Here is a 21,027-nt window from a genome sequence, read left to right as displayed (position 1 = left end):
CGCTTGGCCCGAAGCATACGCCGCTGCATCGCGCCCCCCGTCGCACTCTTTGCTTTTGCGCCTGCTTGCTGCTCTTCCCCCCGTCCGCCTCGCCAGTTGCCAGTGCCAGTGCCAGTCAGGTCGCCGGCGCAGACTAGTCGCCGGCTGGTCGAGGCTATAAACTGGTGCGCTATTACGTCGGGAACCAAGTCGCTCGCCGCGTGGACTGGCAGGTTCATCCCAACCCCCGCCTTGCTTGGACACAACGGCCACCAGCACAGGGCAGCAATTAACTCTCCACTGCCACACCTCGTCCCGCAGAACCATCGACAGCAACACCGGCCGGCGAGTGGGCGTCGTGTTTGTATACACACTTGGCTGCAGTGCTTGCATACGTACACTACACGCCTCCACCTGCCGTTCTCACGTGCGTCGCCGCCGTGACGGGCGATTGGCCGCCCCAGCATCTCGCCAAGCCCTTCATGCGAACAAGCTCGTTACTTATCGCAATCCCTCTGTCTTTGCACACCAACCAAGCCGGCTCATTTCCCCCAAGCGCCATCCATGCCTACTTATCTGCCTGCCTGCCATGCTGAGACGTCGTCACGCCTGCCCCGCTGCCCGTCCGCACAAGCAGGGCTGTCCTCGACTTCAACAAGAAAAAACCCGCTGCCGCAATCTCCTAGACCAGTGAACCGGCCTAGTCAGCACTCCACTCCTCCATCTATCCTGACTCGGCAGCAGCTGTCGATTGCCCTTGTTGCGTCACACTCTCTCTCCAATACCCTCAAGGGTCGTACCCTGCACCTTCCTCATGCCTCAAAGGCTACTGCACGACATCAACCATGGTACACTTGCTGTCAACACCGCCAGTTCTCAGCCAGTCAGGCCGGAGCATCAATACACACCCACATGCACCTTTACACATGTACACTCTTACCGACACTCCTACTACTACTCCTCCTAACCCAACTAAACTCCAATTACGCCCCAACGCGGGCCTGTCGCCACAAGTTCCCTCATTCTGACTGCGCATAACTACGTAAGTCCACTCGTAATGCTACAAATCATGCGCACACACACCACGGTCAGCTCATACGCACGTACGCTGTGAGACAGACCATGTACTATCTATGGCAACCACACTATGCATTGGGGCTGTGGCCCACGTTGCGCCAGGTAGCCCAACTGGCCCGCCTTGGGCATAAGCTGCAGAACTACTCGAGTTCGCTCCAAAAGGGTCCGGCCCGAATACCAGCCAAACACCCCCTCGCCAAATCAAGTCGACATGCTTCCCCCTCCGGAAACATGGACTTCTTGGCTACCGACGTCGGCGCGGATGACTATCCATTAGTAACTGACTATCCAACCTACTATCCGTCGTCTACCATTGGAATTTGATAATACTACTACCTGCCATGAGACCCTGTTACACACAACGTCGCGGCAAAACGCATGTGCATCGCAAATTACACGGTGGTCCAGATCGGCACTTTAAACTTTATCCCCCTTCCCTTTCTAGAAAGGATACGCACTCTCTGTCTCTTCCTCCCCCTCAACAACGACTCCGCGCTCTATTTGCTCGGCATGCTTTCTGTCCAAGTACTCGAGCAAAACATCGCCATACCTCTCCTTGCCCTTGTACCGGCTGACATCGTCGCCCCAAGACCGGATGGCGCTAGCCAGTCGGCCGGGGACATATGGTTCCTCCGCAAGGCTTGTGATTGGACGCATATAGGTTCGTATGGTAAACACGACACCACCGGATCTTGGTAGTCTGTTCAAAGTTAGACGTGATGCCTTCAAACCTTGAGCCAATCTGCAAAATTGATGAAAGTGAAAGAATAAAAACTAAAATAAAATAAGAAATAACAATCGCAACGTACCGTCTCAAACTTTGTCGTTCGCTCCGGAAGTAATGATGCTCAATCGCCTTATTCTTCTCCGCCGTAAACCATCCTACCTCTCCCTCGGCAGTAGCATCTTCACTTCCTATACTCTCGCTCCACGCCAGCTTATCATCCACTTGAATAAAGTAATTGTTGCGTAGCATGGGGCTCTGAGGCTGAATCCGACGGAAAAAGTTGACCATGCCTTTTTCCAGTTTCTCCTTGAACCTAGCATGATGCCGTTAGCACCATCCATCTATACATCCATCCATATTCCACACCACAAGAACTGAAAGGAAAGAAAGGAAAAGCAACAAACTCACCCCGGCACATCCCCACTCGTATGAATCTCACTCAACCCCATCCCAAACTTATCCCCCAGCCTCCAAAACCCAGGCAGCAAAATCGCCCCAGCAACAAGATAATACTGGCCATCCCCCCTCTCCATCATAATGGCAACATCATCCTGCACCATCCGTGCACAAAGCGTCATCGCATCCTCGCTTTCCCCATTCCTCTCCATCCGGCTCACATCGAATTGCTCCCCTGTCGCTAGATTCCGCATCCCGCTCTCTGTCTTCTCGAATAAAGAAGGATACCGCTCAGGCAAGTACGCCACCAACTCCTCAGCGAGCTCGCGCGCCGCATCCACCGCTTCGGGCGCGGTGCGAATGCATTGGGTGCCGCGGGATGCGATGCGTGAGGCTTTGAGCGAGTGGTAGTGCAGGTAGTCCGAATCGAGTTCGATCCAGGTGTCCCAGGGCATGCTGCGGAGGCCCATGGTGATGTTGTATTTGGGGCCGTAGCGGAAGGGGCGGTAGGGGAGTGGGGGGGTGGAGGTTAGGGACCAGTTTGGATAAGGGGAGGCACGGGGGCGGGTGAAGGGGTGGGGGTGCCATACTGGGTCGCGTTAGAATTGTATAGTGTGAGGAGGAGAGGTGGGGGGAGAGGGGAGTAAAGGTGGTTTAGGTGGGTGAGGTGGGTTTACTTACCTCCGAATGGTCGCTCGGGTGCTCGGAATGGGGATCGCTTTTCGAGATTCGGGGTGCTGGGTTCGTTGGTGTTTGCTTGGTTTCTTCTTCTTGTGTTGCGCACGTGACGGGTGAATGCTAGAGTGAGCCAGATACACGTGACGAAGACGAGGCCAGTGTATAGGGTTGCTTTTGGCGATAGTTTTGCATCATCAAATATGTTGTGCAACTCAGTCTTGGCTTTGGAGCAGTGGTGTCGCGCTGTTCGAGCGACGAGTCCGACGTGCTCTCCAAGCCGAGTGCCCAGGTTAGACATGGTGAAAATGCGGGAGTGGAACAATCAGTTCCAAAATTAATAGCTAAAATCAGACGAGATATCAATTGATCTTCGAAATAGTCAGAGAGCAAGTCGGTTCAAATAAGCAAAAATAGAGACAGCACACTACAGATCACGGCGGAATCGTCATGCACGACATGCTGTACAACTTCCTTTTTCTATTATTTACGTTCCGATTCGATACCAGTGCATATCAGGTCTGCTGAGATAAGACTTGTCACAATGTGGGGTTGCCCGCACCACTGTCGTCAGTGTCCATTTATCTACATGCCGGAGCGGGGAAAGCAATACCCTACTCGGTTTAGTGGGGTGGACAGGCATGCACTGCGATAGCAACTCAAGACCTCTTGGGAGCAGGTGATAGGCCTCTCAACATCAAATGCCTTGTGTACATTCGAGCATTGCGCACGTGGCTAGTAAGAATGTTCCATGTCGCGCTCTCGTTACCGTATCCCAAGTAGCTTGGCTCGGATATACCCTCAGAGTATCCGACGGCGTGGTAGTACCGCAATTCCCCCGACAGTCAGATAGCTATCTCTTTGCTCGCCATTGAATTGCCTCTATTTCTTACGTCGTAATAGACAATATTCGCCCCATTTCCGCTGGAACTTTGCGGGTATAAAGGGCAGATCCGGAATCCAGAGCGTGCGACTGACAAAACTCGTCTCACTTGCATCAAGAAATGGTATGCATTTCAGGGTTTCCCATTGTTCCGCATCGGAAATATAGTCAGGTTCAAGCTTTGTTGGTGGCATTCCCGGAAATCGCGAGTCAACCAAGAAGTCGCAGTGTTGAATATCAATCTACGTTACGGTTAGTAGGTCCATTGGGATGGAACTTCACTGGCTACTCACATATTTCCCGGGATCTTCGCGGTTTTCGTCATTCATTCCCATTGGTACCATCCATGTGCCGGGGAACAATTCTGATCCCATCTCGCCCTCGCTGAACTCACCAGGCAGGAGTCCGGAAAACTCACTCTTGATGAACTTGGCACGAACACCTGATGGTAAATGGAACGAGGATGGAAAGCGGTACCACTCCTTACCCAAGCAAACCATGTCTTCTGGCATGCCTTCGATGCGGACAAACTTGGGGTCAAACAATGGTTTGTAGACGTTCAGTGGCGCTGAATAAGCCGTGATGTGACCTGATTAGGAAATTAATTAGTAATATTTCAAGACGTGGTAGACACCATTCCAAGAGTAACAATCAGGTTGTCTGAAGCTGGAGGCAGGTAGAGTAACAGATGCAACATACCAACAGTGCGGAGCATGCCCACATTGAACGACAGAAGTAGTGGGATGCAAACGATCGTGAGCTTCACCATGGGAGGAATACGACTGACTAGGTGTCGTGGATCCATGGAGCCAAAATTGGCCAGGAATATGTGCAACGATAGTGCGGCATTCCAGGCTAGCGCTGGGTATGCTGGGTACATGAACCGTTCCTCTTTGTGAGGCTGGACAGTGAATATTGCCAGCCATAGATAGAAAGGACTGACAAAAACCACGGATCGCCTTAGTGTATGTTGAGAGACAGATTTCTCAAACACGAGGTACTGGATAAGAAGCAATGGCAGCGCAGCCAGGGCAAGGAAGAACCAAATGTTGAAGTTCAAAGCCAAGTTACGTATGTAGAAATGCCATGGCTCTACTCCGTAAATGTCAGGACCTCTGCTGCCACCACTGAAGACGTTGTACAGGACAATGTTCAACGGCACGCATACTGGCTCTCTATAGAAGAATGAGTCGATGCCTGCTTGCAAGGCGAGAATGGCCAAAGCACTCAATCCGCCTTGGAATATCAAACGTTGCAGACTTTGCAGAATTGTGCCTGTGACGAAGCTCACAATTACATCTTCGAGGATGAACGGCAAGGCAAGGGCGCCTGCAAAGGGCCATCCAAGAGCGCTGCCAATAGCAAACCACGTAATTCCACGAGCAGTCTTGATCGAGCCACCATACCAGTCCATGAAAGACGCGAAACCAAGCATGGCAAAGTACATGGCAAAACTGGACGGCAGATATGCAGGAGCAGCATGATACATGCCTGGGCTAACGGTCATGATGATCATGAAGAAGATGGCTATGCGCTCCTGGAATGTTTTCCGGATAGCGGAATACATACGAGCCTGGCATAGAGCGCAGAAGAGGGCCAGAACAACGCGCAGGAAGTAGAACTCGATGACCTTTGATTCTTGGATGCCAAGGAATTGCAAAGGCCACGTGCCGGCCCAGATGATGAGTGAATGGATGGCGGTGTAGGTCCAGCTTCGGATGGCGTACTCTGGGGAGTATTCCCATGTCTGGAGACCATAACCATGATTGAGGTAGTGGCTGGGTTCCCAGTAGTTGAAGACCTCGTCACAGTCTTGAATGGGCGAGAAGGCGGCAGCGGCTAGATTGGCCACGGCAAAGACGCAGAAGGCGCCGAAAGCAGTGAGTGAAGGGGGTCTTGTGGGTAGGTCAGTGGATGCATGTCAGCAGGAATGGGTGCCCCCTGAGCCGTGGTGTCTAGACGTACCTGGCCGCTTGCGGGGGCGCCGCCTTGGGGCGTGTGACAGACATGGCGGTGAGGCAATGGCAGCAACTATCTCCGTCGACTCTGAGCAACAATAACGGCAAGATGTCCAGGGCGGTGCATGAACGAGATCGCCCGTTCCGCGTTCACCCGCGTCATAGGGCTGAGGTCGTGCCTGCCCGCCAAGCATACTAGCGCGCATCGAAAAAGGCGACGTTCTCCCTGGATCCGCTCTCCTGTCCCAGAACAATCACCGCACGCAATAAAGGCAAACGGGTGCAGACAACGCAGTTGATATACCGCAGTGATCACGCGCGCTTCAGAGAAGACTGCAGAGAGAGACACTCGAACATGTCCGACTCTCTGGAACCGCCGGCCAAAAGGGCGCGGTTGGAGGCGGACGCTCCCACACAGTATGGCACTTCAGCATCCTCTGCATCTGCGCTGGACGCGCCTGGCTCGCCTGTCGATGACATGGACGACGATTTTTACGACACTACGCCAGTCAAACCTTCTGCGCTGCCTACCGCTGTGGACGGGACGACAGCGTCGTCGTTTGCAGCGGTTGCACCCGCGCCAGCCTTTCACCTTCCAGGACTCGGCTCTACGAGCGAGGCCCCGGTTGCGCAGCCGCAACCGCAACCACACGACGGCGCGGCAGCCCAAGATGAGCCAGAAGACGGCGAGTTTTCGGATGGGGAGGCCTTTTACGATGATGCCAACGCGAACGCGCAGACCGGCATCCCAGTCGAGCCGTCTGCAGCCAATCAAGCGCAGGCCCAGCATGATGCTCCACAGCAAGGCATGCCGTCGCCCTCTGAGCTGCCTGGTGCAAACTTGACGTCTGCCCAAGATGCTGCCGCTGCAGCAGATACCCCCGCCGCCGACACCGACGGCGAGCTCGACGCGGCACTTACTGCAGCCATAGACCAACAAAACGAGACTGAAGATGCTTCACCTGAAGGCGCTACATTCGACAGCAAAGCCGAGTTCTTGCGCGCGGCGGAAGCAAACAGGGGTGACCAGAATGCTGAATGGCAGCTGGACTCGGACGCCTCAGACTCGGATTCAGACTCTTCCTCCGACTCGAGCTCTGATGACAGCTCAGATGAGGGCGAGCTGCTGGATCCAGAGGAGCAGGTGCGCCTCCTTATGGCTGAAGTCGCAGACGATGCAGGCGCCTCGGGCCCCGTGAAGGTCAAGACGCTCAATGAGATGGATGAGAAATTCGAAAAGCCCGACATCACTGTTACAGAAGACACTAAAATCACAGAACTCGGCAAGGTTGAATCAATTGTTGGAAATCTGGTGGTTGTAAAGGCCAAGATGGCTGGAGATGAGCAAGTGCTTGAATCTGGCTCGGCGCTCTGTCTGCAGAACCGTACTGTTGTCGGCAAGGTGTCTGAGCAAATTGGCCGTGTTGAAGAGCCTCGCTATTCATTTGGCTTCAATGATACAGCTGAACTTACAACTTTAGGTATCGAGAAGGACACGCCCATTTACTATGTTGACGAACACTCAACCTTCGCCGAGACTGAGCCCATCCGCCGGCAAAAGCATACTGATGCATCAAACCTTCACGATGAAGAGACCAACGAAGTCGAGTTTTCGGACGACGAGAAGGAGGCTGAATACAAGCGCGAGCAGAAAGCCAAGAAGCGAGCCAGAGCGGACACCAACGAGGAGCAGGCTCCTGTGAACATACCCACTGGCCCGAGACTACATGTCGATGCTCCAGCACCGCCTATCTACCGACCCATGGAGTACCAAGGTGGCGGGCTTAAATACAGTGATGATGAAGATGAGGATTTGGGCATGTACAAACCGCTTGCCCGACCGGACCACTTTGAACAAATTGTTGGTCAGGGTGCGCCGTTGGAAGATCGTAGCCATGTGCGAAGAGGCATGGGTCGCGGCAGGGGTCCATGGGGCGATCGAGGTCGTGGATTCCGTGGCCGGGGAGGCGCTGGCGGACGCGGTGACTTTGGTGGTGCTCGCGGCGACCGAGGAGGATACGGTGGCGGCAATGGCGGACGTGGTGATTTTGGAGGAGGTCGTGGTGATCGTGCAGGACAACGGGGCGACCGCGGGGCTCAGGGCAACAATCGAGGCGACAAAGGAGGGGGTGAAAAGGGCGGACGCGCGGGCAAGAATCAGTCTGACCGCGGCAAGCAACAGGAGCAGTTTCAACAGAACAACCAGCAGCAGAGGAATGGGCCCTACCAAGACAACCGATCTGCTGCCTCTGCATCTCCGGCACGCCAGCAACAGGACCGTAGCCAGTCGTATCCTCAGCAACCCCCTTCGCAGCAATCCCCCTCTGGAGGTGGCGGCAAAAACAAGAACCGCAAGCAGCGACAACGTGAGAAGAGGGAGCGAGAACGCCAACAGCAGCAACAACAACAACAACAACAGCAACAGCAACAGCAACAGCAGCAGCAGCAGCAACAATCGCAAAAGCAGCAACAACAGAATGCTTCTCCAGCACCTTCCGGGCCTTCAAACTCGAATGCGTATACAAACAACAGCAACGCAGGTTGGCCAGTACCATTTTCAGGTCCATCACAACCTGCGATACCATATGCTTCAGCCCCGCCGCCTCCTCCACCAGCAGCGGCAGCATCATACACTCCTCAACCATCGTACACGCCGCAGCCTCCAGTACCGGCGCAGCCACAGGCACAACCACAGCAGAACCAGGCGGCCAATTGGGCGGCGTGGGCACAGTGGTTCCAGGTTGTGGGTGCGATGAGCGGGCAGCAACCACCGCAGCCTCAACTGGCAGCACAGGCCCCCGCACCGCCACCGCCACAGCCGGCTGCTCAAGCGCAGTACTCGTATCCTTATCAAGGATATGGGCAGAACCAGGCACCGGGTATGAATGCCCCGCCGCCGGGCAATGGGCAGGCTAGCGCGCAGTCATTGCAGGATATATTGCGGGCTCTCCAAGGTGGAGGGGCGCCGCAGTAGGACAAGGGACAGATTGGCGGGGCCCGATGCAGATGCAGCCTTCTCAGCGAGAGGGAGCGATTACGAAGTTTGTGAGACTGTGAAGGGGGCTAGTTTGTCAGGGACGAGTATTGGTGTAGTTTTTTTTGGCTAAGCGCACAGGGTATTTTCTTTAATTTGGGATGGCGTCTTGTAGAATGATATTACTCGTACAGCAGGAGGGATGAGCTGGTGTGATATGCGTCGACGTCAGGTGGAAAAAGCATGGGTGCTGAAGTATCAAAGTGTAAATATTAATCAGGGCAATGGCGCAGACGATATTGTACCACTACTGTGTGTTGGTTGGAAGAAGGTTTGAAGATGCGGGGGTAGGGGCATAGACGGGTAATGGTTGGTTCTTGTCAGCATTTGGTCATAGACGTAAGTACACATACGTAGTATGTACAGGTAGTAGTAGGCGGTGCAGTGATGAGTCAGGGGGGACGTGTGTGTGTGTGTGTGTGTGTGTGTGTGTGTGTTGGTGGATGAGGATGAAATGCTATTGCCATTGGCGGTAGGATTCAGGCGTTCGTGGGGGGGGGGGGCCGTGGTGAAACGGTGGGAGTGGGTGGTGAGCCGTGGTTGGAAGGTCGCAAGAGATGGTGCTGTGACTAGGGCAGACGTGCAACGTCGGAGAATATGCGCGAGCTTTGTTGTAGGCAGACTGGTGGGCAGCGGGCGTCAGAGGGTGGATTTTGATTTTGCTTTTGCTTATTGTTACAACTATCGAAAGTGCAGTGGCGAGAGCAGTGCAGGAGGAGCTAGCAAGCGTAAGTGCAAGCCGTGGTGGAGGCCGAGGGTAGGATAGCGATAGCAATGGCGGTGCCCGAGCGATGTCTTGCGGCATGAGATGCTCGAACAGACGTCGCTGCAAAAGCGGGGAGACGTGCGACAGCGCCACAGTGCCACGGAGCAGTAGGGCAGCAGTGCGACGGCTAACAGACCGTGGTTGTTTAGGCGTAGGAGACGCATCAAATCATTCACCCGGCCGTCGACGCATGGAGCCATGCACAAGTGCAGTCGGTCGAGGTGGGCTGCTGGATAAGGATAAAGTCCCGCGCATGCCAAAGATGGGCGGTGTTCTAGGCCGGGGGTGGGCTGCTTGGACGGGCAGCTCGGTAGGGCTCCGTAGTGTCTTTGGGAGTGGGTAGGGTGGTCGGGGAGGGGAAGGGTAGGGCAGTGGACGAGGGCGTGCAGGTGGCGCAATGCTGCTCGAGAACAGGTGAGCATGTCGCTCTCCATACAGAGTGGGGCCTGCGCCCATGCCCATGCCCATGCCCATGCCCATGCCGAGCCGAATGCCAACTGCCCGCCGCCCCAGTGCCCCATTGTCCACCACCAGCCCACGCAGAGACATAGACACCGCGAGTGGCACACACTCTCTCAGAAACCACAAGATAGAGAAACACTCTGCTGCACACTTCCGCTATCCCATCCATCGCGCCCGCCTAAACGCCTGCACCTGTCCTCGCATTGAAGCGCCACGCTTACCCATCCCCGACTGCTGCTCTCTCTGTCTCTGTCTCTCTCTCTCTCTTCCGCCCTTCGCATCCCCTTGCAGCCCCCTCCCACGTACCGCACACACACATACACATACTTGCATACATACGCACCCTCACTCCCGCTCTCCCACCCACTCCCTCTCCCACACCTACCATCCACGCCCTCCACCGCGCATCCCTCGCCCGTCCAACCCCCCCATTGTCCGCTGGGCCCTTGACCGCTGCTGGTCGCGCTCTTTGCTTCGCCTCGCCTCGCCTCACCCTGCCCTACCCTGCCCTGCCCCGGCTCGCCTGCGTCTCCGCCTTTGTCTCTGCCGCCGCCGCCCATGTGCACACCTCAAGCTGCTGTCCCGCCTCGATGAAGCAGCCGTCCTAGGCACCTCTGCGCAAGCAGCCACCCAACCCGCCTACCGTCGCCGCATCTGCGCGGGCCTGGCGCGACACATATACTGCTGCACACCCCGCCGTGACCATGACGAGGAATGAGACGGTCGGCCGTCATGCTTCGGTGGAGAGCTCGTGGAGTTCGCGCTCTGGCGACACAATACGGCCCTATGGACGCGCGGGCTCGCTGAGGGGCACTCCCGTGACGGTCAAGACGGACAAAACACTCAATTCCAAGTACGTATTCCCGCTGATGCAATACACATACACACACACGCCCGTCTGCCCGCCCGTCTCCCTCCCCAGCCATGACTCTCATCCTTCCTCCCCGTCTCACTGCCCAGCCGGCATCCTCACCTCTGTCCCGGCCCCATTGCTTACGCCCTCGTCTAGCGCTGAGAAGGAAAGCGAGATATCGCCCGGCACCGTCCCTCCAGCCCCGCCGCCCAAAGACCCCTCACATCGCCCATGGAAGTCTTCCCATAGGGACGGCGCGGCCATGAGCCCTTTCGGAGAACATCGGAAACAGCTGGCTGTGCTGGAGACCTCTGGGGGAAGAGTGCCTGCCATATCACGAAACCCTCCCACGGCTACGAGCGCCACTTCCCAAGCCACACCCTGGTCCTCTGCCTCCAACGGCAACAGCATGGCCAACGGGGTCTGGAGCAGCTTCTTCAATGATTCCAACGAAGATGTTTCGCAGTCCTCGCCCGGCTTCCGTCCAGGCACCGGCAGTCGCGAGGACAGCATGGGCTTTCCCTTTAAAGACGATCGACGGCCCTCCGTAGCCAGCGCCACCACTGTCAGTAGCACCGGATCCAAGTCGAGCATTGGCCGAGGATTCCACAAAAGACTCCAGAACGTGTTTGGCGAGGACTTTCCTGCTGATGGCCGCCAGAATTCGGATACCAGTTTGAACATGCCATATGCACCCGACACGCAATCCATCCGTGGACAGCGCAATCGCGGCAACTCCCTCAACAACACCATAGGCAGTGGCCATCACTCCCGACCCACGTCGCCTACCAGTTCGCGCCCGCGCACCCCGCAGGCGTCCTCGGAAGTCACCCCATGGGAGTTTCAAGACCCAAAGGTGAGTCTCAACATTAGCTTGCGGAAACCAGTGCCAAAGCAAAGACGCCCTGCCTTTTTTTTACCACAACTTTTGCTCCCTCGCTCCTTCACATACCCTATGTCACCTCGCGCCAATCCTGGCCGTTGCATCGCTAACTCCTGACAGGACATGTCTGCTTTGCCTGAGAGCGGGGGGCGCCGGTCATCTGAACAGCATTCAGCAAAGTCTGGCCGATCGCATCACAAACTCCACGTAAGGTTACCGGGAACCACCAGTCATCGACACAAAGGCAGCAAGGAAGAGAACAAGTTCCTAGATGGACGAGCTGACAACAGTCAGTCCTATGCTCTGCGACCCACCACCAGCCGCGAGGAGGCAAGTGCTCGTACAAACCAGCCCTCAGCCCTCAGCTCAGCCTTTGCTTCCAAGTCGAGTCTCTTGGGCCGTCCATCAAGCCCTACCCCAAGCTCATACTCAGACATGACTCGGGATGATAGGATGGCACAACGATCACCCAGTGCCAGCAAGCCAGCCCATGGATTCTTTGCACGATTGCGAGGCAAGGACAAATCAGATCGCAACGTTCAGTCAGAAAGTCTTAAGAACCTTACGTCTTCTGGGACTGCCTCGGCCACCTCCTTGAACCCATGTATTGCCCCCGCTCGACTTACCAGACCAGAACTACCTCCACAGGCGAACATGGCCAAGCGCCCAGCCACCAGCGGTGTCGCTGATGACAAGTCGATAAAGGAGCAGAGAGGTCGGGCCCCTCACCACCGGTTGCCTACTTTTAGGAAGGAGAAGCGCGCGCCCATGATGGAACCAACCGGTCGGGACCCCAACGAAAACATAGCTAGCACAGCAGGCAACGATGCCGTCTTCTTCTTGGACCGGAATCTCGACGATATGGAGGGTATCGTTAACCTACAGCAGCAACCGCCCATGACACCGCCTGTTGGAGAATTACAAAAACAGCCTACCCTGCGTGAAGATATTGCGATCCCGCCCGAGGATGACGGTACAGCGGCTTGGGACGCACCCGATTCCTGGGCTGTGAAGCGTACAAAGGACGAGGTGGAGAAACCGGCCGATGTCGAGGACATTCCCACGCCTTCAAAAGAAGAGCACGACAACAAGACGTACTGTTTGCGCATTTTCAGAGTTGACTCAACCTTTGCAACGCTGTCGGCCACCCTCAACACTACTGTGCAAGAGATTATTCAAATACTAGGGAAAAAGACGGTATTGCAAGACGAACTGGACAATTACCACATCGTGATGCGTAAGCACGACACTTCGCGACAGCTAGACAGTAATGAACGCCCGCTGCTCATACAGAAGCGGCTCCTAGAGCTAGCCGGATACACGGATAAGGATCGTCTAGAAGATGTTGGCCGAGAGGACAATAGCTATCTCTGCAGATTCACTTTCCTTCCTGCCAAGATGAGCGGATACTCGAGTCTGGAACGGGACCCTGGTTTCAGCAAGATGCAAAAGTTCACCCACGTTGACCTCCAAGGCCGCAATTTGATTACCATTCCTATCACCTTGTACCAGAAGGCGACCGAGATAATATCACTCAATCTTTCCCGTAACCTATCATTAGATGTCCCCAGAGACTTTATCCTTGCTTGCACCAACCTGAGAGAGATCAAGTACACCAGCAACGATGCCAGACGACTACCTCCTAGTCTTAGCCTCGCCAGCCGCTTGACCATGTTGGATATCTCGAACAACCGGCTGCAGTCACTCGACCGGGCTGAGTTGTACAAACTGCAAAGCTTGCAAGGTCTTCGACTCTCCAATAACTGGCTAACCCGGCTACCACCCTACTTTGGACAGTACCGTGCACTTCGCAGTCTGAACCTGAGCTCCAACTCGTTGAACGAATTCCCCGACTTTTTGTGTGAAGTGCGCACACTCGTCGATCTCGACATCAGCTTCAACTCAATCTCCAGCTTGCCCAAGATAGGTCAACTGACCTGTCTGGAGAGACTCTGGGCGACGAACAACAAGTTGACCGGCAGTTTTCCGCCAGGGCTCAGCAACCTGGTCAACCTTCGAGAAATCGACCTGCGATTCAATGCGCTTGACAGCATGGATGTCATGTCCCAACTGCCGCGGTTGGAATACCTCATGATAGGTCACAACTCAATCTCGGCCTTCGAGGGCTACTTCCCCAAGATTCGAGTGCTTCATATGAATCACAACCCCGTGACACGGTTTGGTCTCACACAACCAACGCCGTCCTTATCTGTACTCAACCTTGCATCTGCAAAACTAGCTCAGCTACCTGACGATCTCTTTTCCAAACTCACAGGACTCACCAAGCTGATCCTAGACAAGAATCACTTCACATCCATATCAAAAAACATCGGCAAGCTGTACAGACTAGAGCATTTGAGTATTGCTCGAAACTCGCTTGACGTCTTACCTGCAGAGATTGGGCGGCTTGTCGAACTTCGTTATCTGGATGTGCGTGAGAACAACCTCAGCGTACTTCCTCAGGAGCTTTGGTACGCACGTCGGCTGGAGACACTCAACGTATCGTCAAACGTTCTCGATGCATTCCCCAAGCCAGGTGCGGCGCCTCCTCAAGTAACCAATGGTGAGCAGGCCCAAACAGATGGACCTACAAATACACATGCCTTGAAGGCTACTCCAAGTTTCGAGGAATTAGGCAAGCTGGAAGATTTCCAGAATCGTCGTCCTAGCCAGGCGTCAGGTGGGCTCACCGTTGCTAGTTCACCTGCCCCTTCAAATCGAACAGGATCCATGACTTCTTACAACTCAACGAGTACCACACGCAAGCCATCCACAGCCTCTCGTGCGCCAACCGAGGGAACTGTAACTCCCATGTCCCGCAAAGATTCTAGTCTAAGCAGTCGCATGGTGACCACTTTCGCAGGCTCCCTTAGACACGTGTTTCTGGCTGACAACCGCCTCAATGATGACGTCTTTGATGAGTTGTGCCTTCTGCCTGAGCTGCGGATTGTAAATCTGGGCTACAATCTCATTTACGACATACCGCCCCGTACTATTCGTAGATGGCAACATCTCACTGAGCTGTATCTATCTGGCAATGATCTCACATCTTTGCCAGCAGAGGACCTTGAAGAAGTCGGCTCACTCAAAGTGCTCCATATCAACAATAACAAATTTCAGGTTCTGCCTGCAGAACTCGGCAAGGTTGCGCAACTGGCTGTTCTCGATGTCGCGAGCAATTCGCTCAAGTACAACGTGTCAAATTGGCCATACGACTGGAATTGGAACTGGAACCACAAGCTTCGGTACCTGAATTTGTCTGGCAACAAACGCTTGGAGATCAAGCCCAGTGGATCGTACAGCGGCAGTGGTTCGAGCATGCGCGAAGGGCGTGATCTTACAGATTTCAGTTCTCTGATCAATCTACGAGTGCTTGGTCTCATGGATGTTACGATGATGGTACCCTCAGTTCCAGAGCAATCAGAGGACCGAAGAGTCCGTACAGCAGGCTCGGCTGTCGGTACAATGGCGTATGGTATGGCGGATTCTCTGGGTCGCAATGAGCACATCTCGACTATGGATATGGTTGTGCCCCGCTTCCGAAGTCATGATGATGAACAACTGTTGGGAATGTTCGACGCACAACCGCTTGCTGGAGGCGGTGCTAAAATCGCAAAGTACTTGTACGACAATTTCAAGAATCGGTTCGCCGACGAGTTGGAGCGTTTACGGCCGCAAGAAACTCCCTCAGATGCTTTGCGACGGACCTACCTAGGTCTCAACAAAGAACTGGCTACCGCCGCCAGCCAAGCACTCGATAAGAACGCCTTTGCGTCACCAACTCAACAACGCAGTTCGGTACCTGAGCTCAGCGACGATGATCTGACTTCAGGAAGTGTGGCAACTGTACTGTTCCTGAAAGAAATGGAGCTTTACATATCCAATGTCGGCGATGCGCAGGCACTCTTGATCCGATCTGAAGGAGGACACAAAATCCTCACACGCAAACATGATCCCGCAGAGCCTGGAGAAAGGTCAAGAATACGAGAGGCTGGAGGTTTCGTGTCGCGACAGGGCAAGCTTAACGACGTCCTTGAGGTTTCAAGAGCCTTTGGATATGTGCAAATGTCGCCTTCAGTCATTGCATCACCTCACATCCTCAACATGACTCTAGGAGATACCGATGAAATGGTCTTGGTTGCTTCCCGAGAGCTCTGGGAATATCTTACGCCAGATTTCGCCGTCGATGTGGCACGATCCGAGCGCAATGATCTCATGGTAGCTGCACAGAAACTCCGTGATCTGGCGATTGCATTTGGCGCTACGAACAAGATCATGGTCATGTTGCTCGGAGTCAGCGACCTTAAGAGCAAACAACGTGCCCGGTACCGCACTCAAAGCATGTCTTTGATTCCTGCTCCTGGTGCTGATCCTGATTGGGGCGCATCCCGTAGACGTGGAAAGAAGGGCAATCTTGTTGGCGATTCCAAACTAGCGCGTCTCGACAATGAAGTGGACGCCCCAACAGGAGAAGTCAGCTTGGTCTTCACTGATATCAAGAACTCGACAATACTATGGGAGACGTACCCAATTGCCATGCGATCCGCTATCAAGATGCACAACGAGCTCATGCGCCGACAGCTACGTATCATTGGTGGTTATGAAGTCAAGACGGAAGGTGATGCCTTCATGGTTGCTTTCCGTACCGTCACCTCGGCACTGCTCTGGTGTTTTACTATCCAGAGCCAGTTGCTCGAGGTTCAATGGCCTCAGGAAATACTCAACAGTGTGAACGGACAAGAGGTGGTCGACGCTGATGGTAATGTCATCTTCCGAGGTCTCTCAGTGCGTATGGGTATCCATTGGGGTACCCCAGTGTGCGAAGTCGATCCTGTCACCAAGCGCATGGACTACTTTGGACCCATGGTCAATCGCGCCTCGCGTATCTCGTCAGTCGCCGATGGAGGTCAGATCACTGTCTCATCTGATTTCATTGCCGAGATCCAACGCCTGCTCGAGACGCACATCGAGGGAGACCGCAACAATTCGGCAGGTTCCGAAGAAGCCTACGGCGACGATCTGAACAGCCAGATGATTCGTTCCGAATTGCGCTCCCTTAGTAGCCAAGGCTTCGAGGTCAAAGACCTGGGCGAACGTCGCCTCAAAGGTCTCGAAAATCCGGAATACATCTACCTCATGTACCCACACTCGCTTGCCAGCCGTCTCACCGTTCAACGACAGACGGATGCAAAGCCCGCCGATCCCAAAGCCGAAGCCACAGTTGGGCAAAAGATGGCTGGTAGTCAGCTTACTATTGACACTGAAGATGTCTGGGATCTCTGGAATATCAGTCTTCGTCTCGAGATGCTCTGCAGTTCTCTTGAGAGTCCAGGATGTTCTGAGTTGAAGCCTCCTGAGACTGCCCTGTTGGAGAGGATGAAGAGTCGGGGCGGGGAAATCACAGATCGGTTCTTGGTAAACTTTGTGGAGCATCAAATTTCTAGAATCGAGGTAAGTTTCTAGGCATTTTCGTGGCTGGATGTTGAAATGCTAACTGAACTCACAGTCTTGTGTAAATACGCTTTTCCTGCGTCATCGGATGAGGCCATTTGGCGGTGCACCCCTGCTCCAACAGGCTTGCCACATGGGAGACATCTTTGCTGAACTAGAAGCCAAGCTGCAGAGGCTAGCAGAGTTTGAACGAGGGGCTATCGAGGAAATGGCGCCCTCATAAGTTTCAAACATTGGACACTTCACGCATATCATTGTTACGCCAGCACACGCGGTCTGGACCAAAAGGAGAACGCGACGTCAACGACACACGGGTATGCCATGACCATGATCAGTCATAACCCCCTTTTTTCTGCAAATACTCTTATCGTATCCTAATCGATCAGTCACATGTCTGTCCCCCTTCTTTGCTATTTATAACGTCGGCGTCTTAGGCGGTCAAGAGACGCGGATCCAGGGCTCTCTCTCTCTCTGTATCATAACCTTTCCACTACGCGCACACGTATACGTACACGTGCACACACCCACACATCCCGCCCTGGAGGCTTGTCGGTTTACCAAAAGATAAACTTACATAGCAATGCCATTACCGTCATCATCATCATTGTTAACCCACCGCTACATGGTGAAATCTGGACCTGAAGGAATAAACGGGGCCCATGGCGTTTTTTTTGGAAAGGGGGGTTCTTTTTTGGAGTTTTTTTGTGTTTCGGCTGGCCAGCCTTCGAGGCTTATTTCGTCATTTCTCTTGTGTGCATGGTGACTTGGAAAGGGGTGGGGGGGATCATGAGAAGGTGGGCTTCTATGCTACCATGCCTATCTGTCTGTCTGTGTGTAAACCTCTTTTTTTTTCTGTTAACTTTTGGTCATCTGCGGCTTTTCTGTGTGTATGCTGTGTATGTGTGCGATAGTAAGAGAGTGTGAGAAAGAGAGGAAGCATGTAGTTCATTCTTATTCCTTGAACGTGTATGTGCGTGTCATGAATCCTACGGATTAGGTGGAAATGACATGATATTCTTAGGGACTTGGAGTACCAACGGAACAACACGGTTTTTTCAACGAATAACATACATATAAATACAGAGTCTGTTATACTTTCATCCCTTTTGTAGTAAAATGATGAGCAAGTGGAGATCAAATATTTGCCAGTGAACCTCTCAATCCTTTCAACTCGCCGCTAACTGCCTCGCGACTCTTCAGACTCAATGCTGCAGCTCTCTGTGCAAAACCTACCACGTCTTGGACTCGCCTACCCTGGCTAAGACCGTGGGCCAGAGCCCCGCAAAACGTATCTCCGATGCCATTTACACTAACTACTTCTTCGGGCGAGAGGACCTTTTCCACAGGGAACAGTCTCACATACAGCCCTGCAACACTTGATTGCGCATTTGGCGCACTGGACGGCGCACTGTTGCGTGCGAGTACAAACTGGCGCTCAGCCTCAGAATGTAGTTCGGGTGCGTCAGCGGCAAGAAGTTTGGTCATGAGGACGCCTTGAGGACCGAGTTTGGTCAGTATAGTGGGGAAGAAAGGAAGCAGCTTGATCGCTTGCTGGGGGATGCCTTGGTCGACTACGTCACTGCCTACAGTGACGGCCAGGGGGACACGGAGGCCGCCATTGGGAATACCCAGTGCGTCGATGACACTAAACCACTCAGGACTGTCAAAGTAGCCGGACTGTTGTGCGTGGTCGTGCAGAGCACTGAGTTCGTACGTGTTTGGTGTTGTGATGTCTACGAGAGGGATGGGGAAAACAGTGGGGGCAGCTTTTTGCGGAAAGATTCGTAATGCTTTAGCGGTAGAGACTGGCTCAAAGATAGTGATTGTGTTTGCTTGACGAGCAGTTTGGAGCCAGGTATGCAAGGCGGCTGAGGACCAATTTGCATCTGTGACAAAAGCTTTGGGTGGGCTGGAGAGGTCATCGAACACGGTGTTGGCTAGCTGGCGAATGGTGTCGTTGGGTATAGTCTCTAAGATAGACATGTCTGCCATGGCCATGGCAAGATCCTTGTTTGTATTGTTAATTGCAACATATTGTGCCGTCCTGGAAGGTGCAGGCATCGTCTCAATGCCAGAGATTGACATGCCTTCTTCTTGTAGTTGGCTGACGGCTGCGCGGCCACTTAGATCGTCACCCACAGCGCTGTGCAATCGAACGGACGAGCCGAGCAGATGAGAAGCTTTGGCAATATTGTGAGCTACACCTCCAAGTGTTTGGGTAATAACAGCAGGGTTTGACGTATGTGGTAGTGGATCTATCTGACTGGCTGAAGGTGTTAAAGGAGCAAAATCACATGAAAAGTCTACTGCGAGAGCGCCTGCCACAACGATGTCGGCAGCTTGCTGTTGTTCGGACTGAGACGAGATACTGGTAGCAGGTGTAGAAGGAGGCTCAGAAGGCGATAGAGATGCATTGTGCAGCCGCTCTTGAGCGGTAGAGGCCGGGCTGGACTGAACGGGTGTGAAGTAAGAAGAATTACGTCTAGGATACTTACATCAGCGCCAGTTTACTATTGAGCTACCAGAGTGCTGGCTCACCCTTGGGCTTCTTGTTGCTTTGCTTCTAGAATGGCGAGTTCCCGTGCTACAATGGCTGCTCGCTTGACGTTGGACTCAATGAGTGCCCTGTTGGCAGGAATGCTCTTGCCCTTGGTAAGCTCCTTGATTTTGGCGAGTACAAACGGTGTGTTGTCTTTGCCTGAGATGTTTGCAGCGTTGGCTTGTCGCAAGGCCTCTTCGATAACCACGTCCATTTCTTCTTTGGGTATAGCAAACTCTGTAGGAACAGGGTTGGCAAAAAGGAGGCCGGATGAGATTTGGAGAGTGTGTTGCGCATCTGATTGGCGTTAGAAAGGATCATCGGGGGACAGTGGATACTCACGTATGACAGCGGCAGCTTCAATCTCATCCGCAATAGTCACCGGGCTCTTGACTCCGCTGTCTCTGGACCAAAAGGCAGGAAAGTCCACCTTCCCTGTGCGTCCATCGGCAAATGTACCCACTCCCACGCCCTCGGTTTCAAGATACTCGATTGTTCGCGGTATGTCAAGGAAACTCTTGCAGCCGCTGGAGACGACCGTGACTGGTGTTCTTCCAAGTTCCGTCAAATCAGCGGAGATGTCCATGCTCGACTCGGCGCCGCGGTGGACACCACCAAGGCCGCCTGTTCCGAATATCTTGATACCAGCGAGGTGTGCCAGCAACATAGTGCCAGATATGGTGGTGCCACCATTGAAGGACTTGTTGGTGAGTCGCGTGCCGCACACATAGCCGAGGTCACGACGTGAGAGCTTCAGCGTATTTGCCTGTCCAGCAGAAGAAGCCAGTCTTATGAGCTCCTCTGGATCCAAACCGACGCGTGCTACACCATCCAAAATGCCTATTGTGGCCGGGACGGCACCGTTGGTCCGGACTACACTTTCGAGGAGGGAGGCCAGGGCTACATTTTCAGGGTATGGGAAGCCTGCACAGGCAATTAGTTCATGTCACGTGCATATGTGCCATTAACATGCGCCCTCACCGTGCGTGTAGATGGTCGTCTCCAGGGCGACTACGGGCTTGTTTGAATTCAGTGCTTCTCGCACCTCATCTGAGACACGGAAAAAGCCATTGTTGGTCAGGTGACGCCTCCCCGATGCTCTAGCTATGACAGCAGATGTGGCGGCTATGCGGGGCCGCCTAATTGAGGTTGCCAACAGGCGCATTGTGGTGTTGTCGAGGGGCGTTTGTGGAGGAGCCAGGCATAGAGGGGTGGTGGAACTATGGGTGTTCACGCACAGACGCGGAGGTGCCAGCCAACTCCGAAGAGAACACGACGCAATAGCATAGCCGCGTGTGAGCCGTCGACAAACACCAACCTCGCACATGACGGGATAGCTTGACT

At 54.0% G+C, this 21,027-nt stretch overlaps 5 protein-coding genes across 5 annotated transcripts; 2 read left to right on the top strand and 3 right to left on the bottom strand.

The window, feature by feature from the left end:
- Positions 1 to 1,497: 1,497 nt before the first annotated feature.
- Positions 1,498 to 3,155, bottom strand: COCCADRAFT_1772 (uncharacterized protein; the record flags this gene model as incomplete). Its single annotated transcript, XM_007710143.1, has 4 exons — positions 1,498 to 1,756; positions 1,866 to 2,096; positions 2,192 to 2,768; positions 2,861 to 3,155. The coding sequence occupies 4 exons, from the start codon at positions 3,153 to 3,155 to the stop codon at positions 1,498 to 1,500; spliced, it is 1,362 nt and encodes a 453-aa protein (XP_007708333.1).
- A 581-nt stretch (positions 3,156 to 3,736) lies between these two features.
- Positions 3,737 to 5,746, bottom strand: COCCADRAFT_85862 (glycosyltransferase family 22 protein; the record flags this gene model as incomplete). The annotated part of the gene is made up of 4 exons (XM_007710209.1): positions 3,737 to 3,979; positions 4,031 to 4,326; positions 4,437 to 5,632; positions 5,703 to 5,746. 4 exons carry the CDS (start codon positions 5,744 to 5,746, stop codon positions 3,737 to 3,739), a joined length of 1,779 nt encoding a protein of 592 aa, XP_007708399.1.
- A 304-nt stretch (positions 5,747 to 6,050) lies between these two features.
- Positions 6,051 to 8,669, top strand: COCCADRAFT_85834 (uncharacterized protein; the record flags this gene model as incomplete). Its single annotated transcript, XM_007710208.1, has 1 exon — positions 6,051 to 8,669. The coding sequence occupies one exon, from the start codon at positions 6,051 to 6,053 to the stop codon at positions 8,667 to 8,669; it is 2,619 nt and encodes an 872-aa protein (XP_007708398.1).
- A 1,992-nt stretch (positions 8,670 to 10,661) lies between these two features.
- Positions 10,662 to 17,367, top strand: COCCADRAFT_1769 (uncharacterized protein; the record flags this gene model as incomplete). Its single annotated transcript, XM_007710142.1, has 4 exons — positions 10,662 to 10,810; positions 10,967 to 11,666; positions 11,814 to 17,144; positions 17,200 to 17,367. 4 exons carry the CDS (start codon positions 10,662 to 10,664, stop codon positions 17,365 to 17,367), a joined length of 6,348 nt encoding a protein of 2,115 aa, XP_007708332.1.
- A 911-nt stretch (positions 17,368 to 18,278) lies between these two features.
- Positions 18,279 to 20,848, bottom strand: COCCADRAFT_85828 (uncharacterized protein; the record flags this gene model as incomplete). The annotated part of the gene is made up of 4 exons (XM_007710207.1): positions 18,279 to 19,626; positions 19,683 to 19,980; positions 20,026 to 20,607; positions 20,665 to 20,848. 4 exons carry the CDS (start codon positions 20,846 to 20,848, stop codon positions 18,279 to 18,281), a joined length of 2,412 nt encoding a protein of 803 aa, XP_007708397.1.
- Positions 20,849 to 21,027: the final 179 nt, after the last annotated feature.

Source organism: Bipolaris zeicola (genome assembly GCF_000523435.1).
Source record: "Bipolaris zeicola 26-R-13 unplaced genomic scaffold scaffold_15, whole genome shotgun sequence".
Classification (NCBI taxonomy): Eukaryota; Fungi; Ascomycota; class Dothideomycetes; order Pleosporales; family Pleosporaceae; genus Bipolaris; species Bipolaris zeicola.
This window is presented reverse-complemented; position numbering and strand designations above follow the sequence as displayed.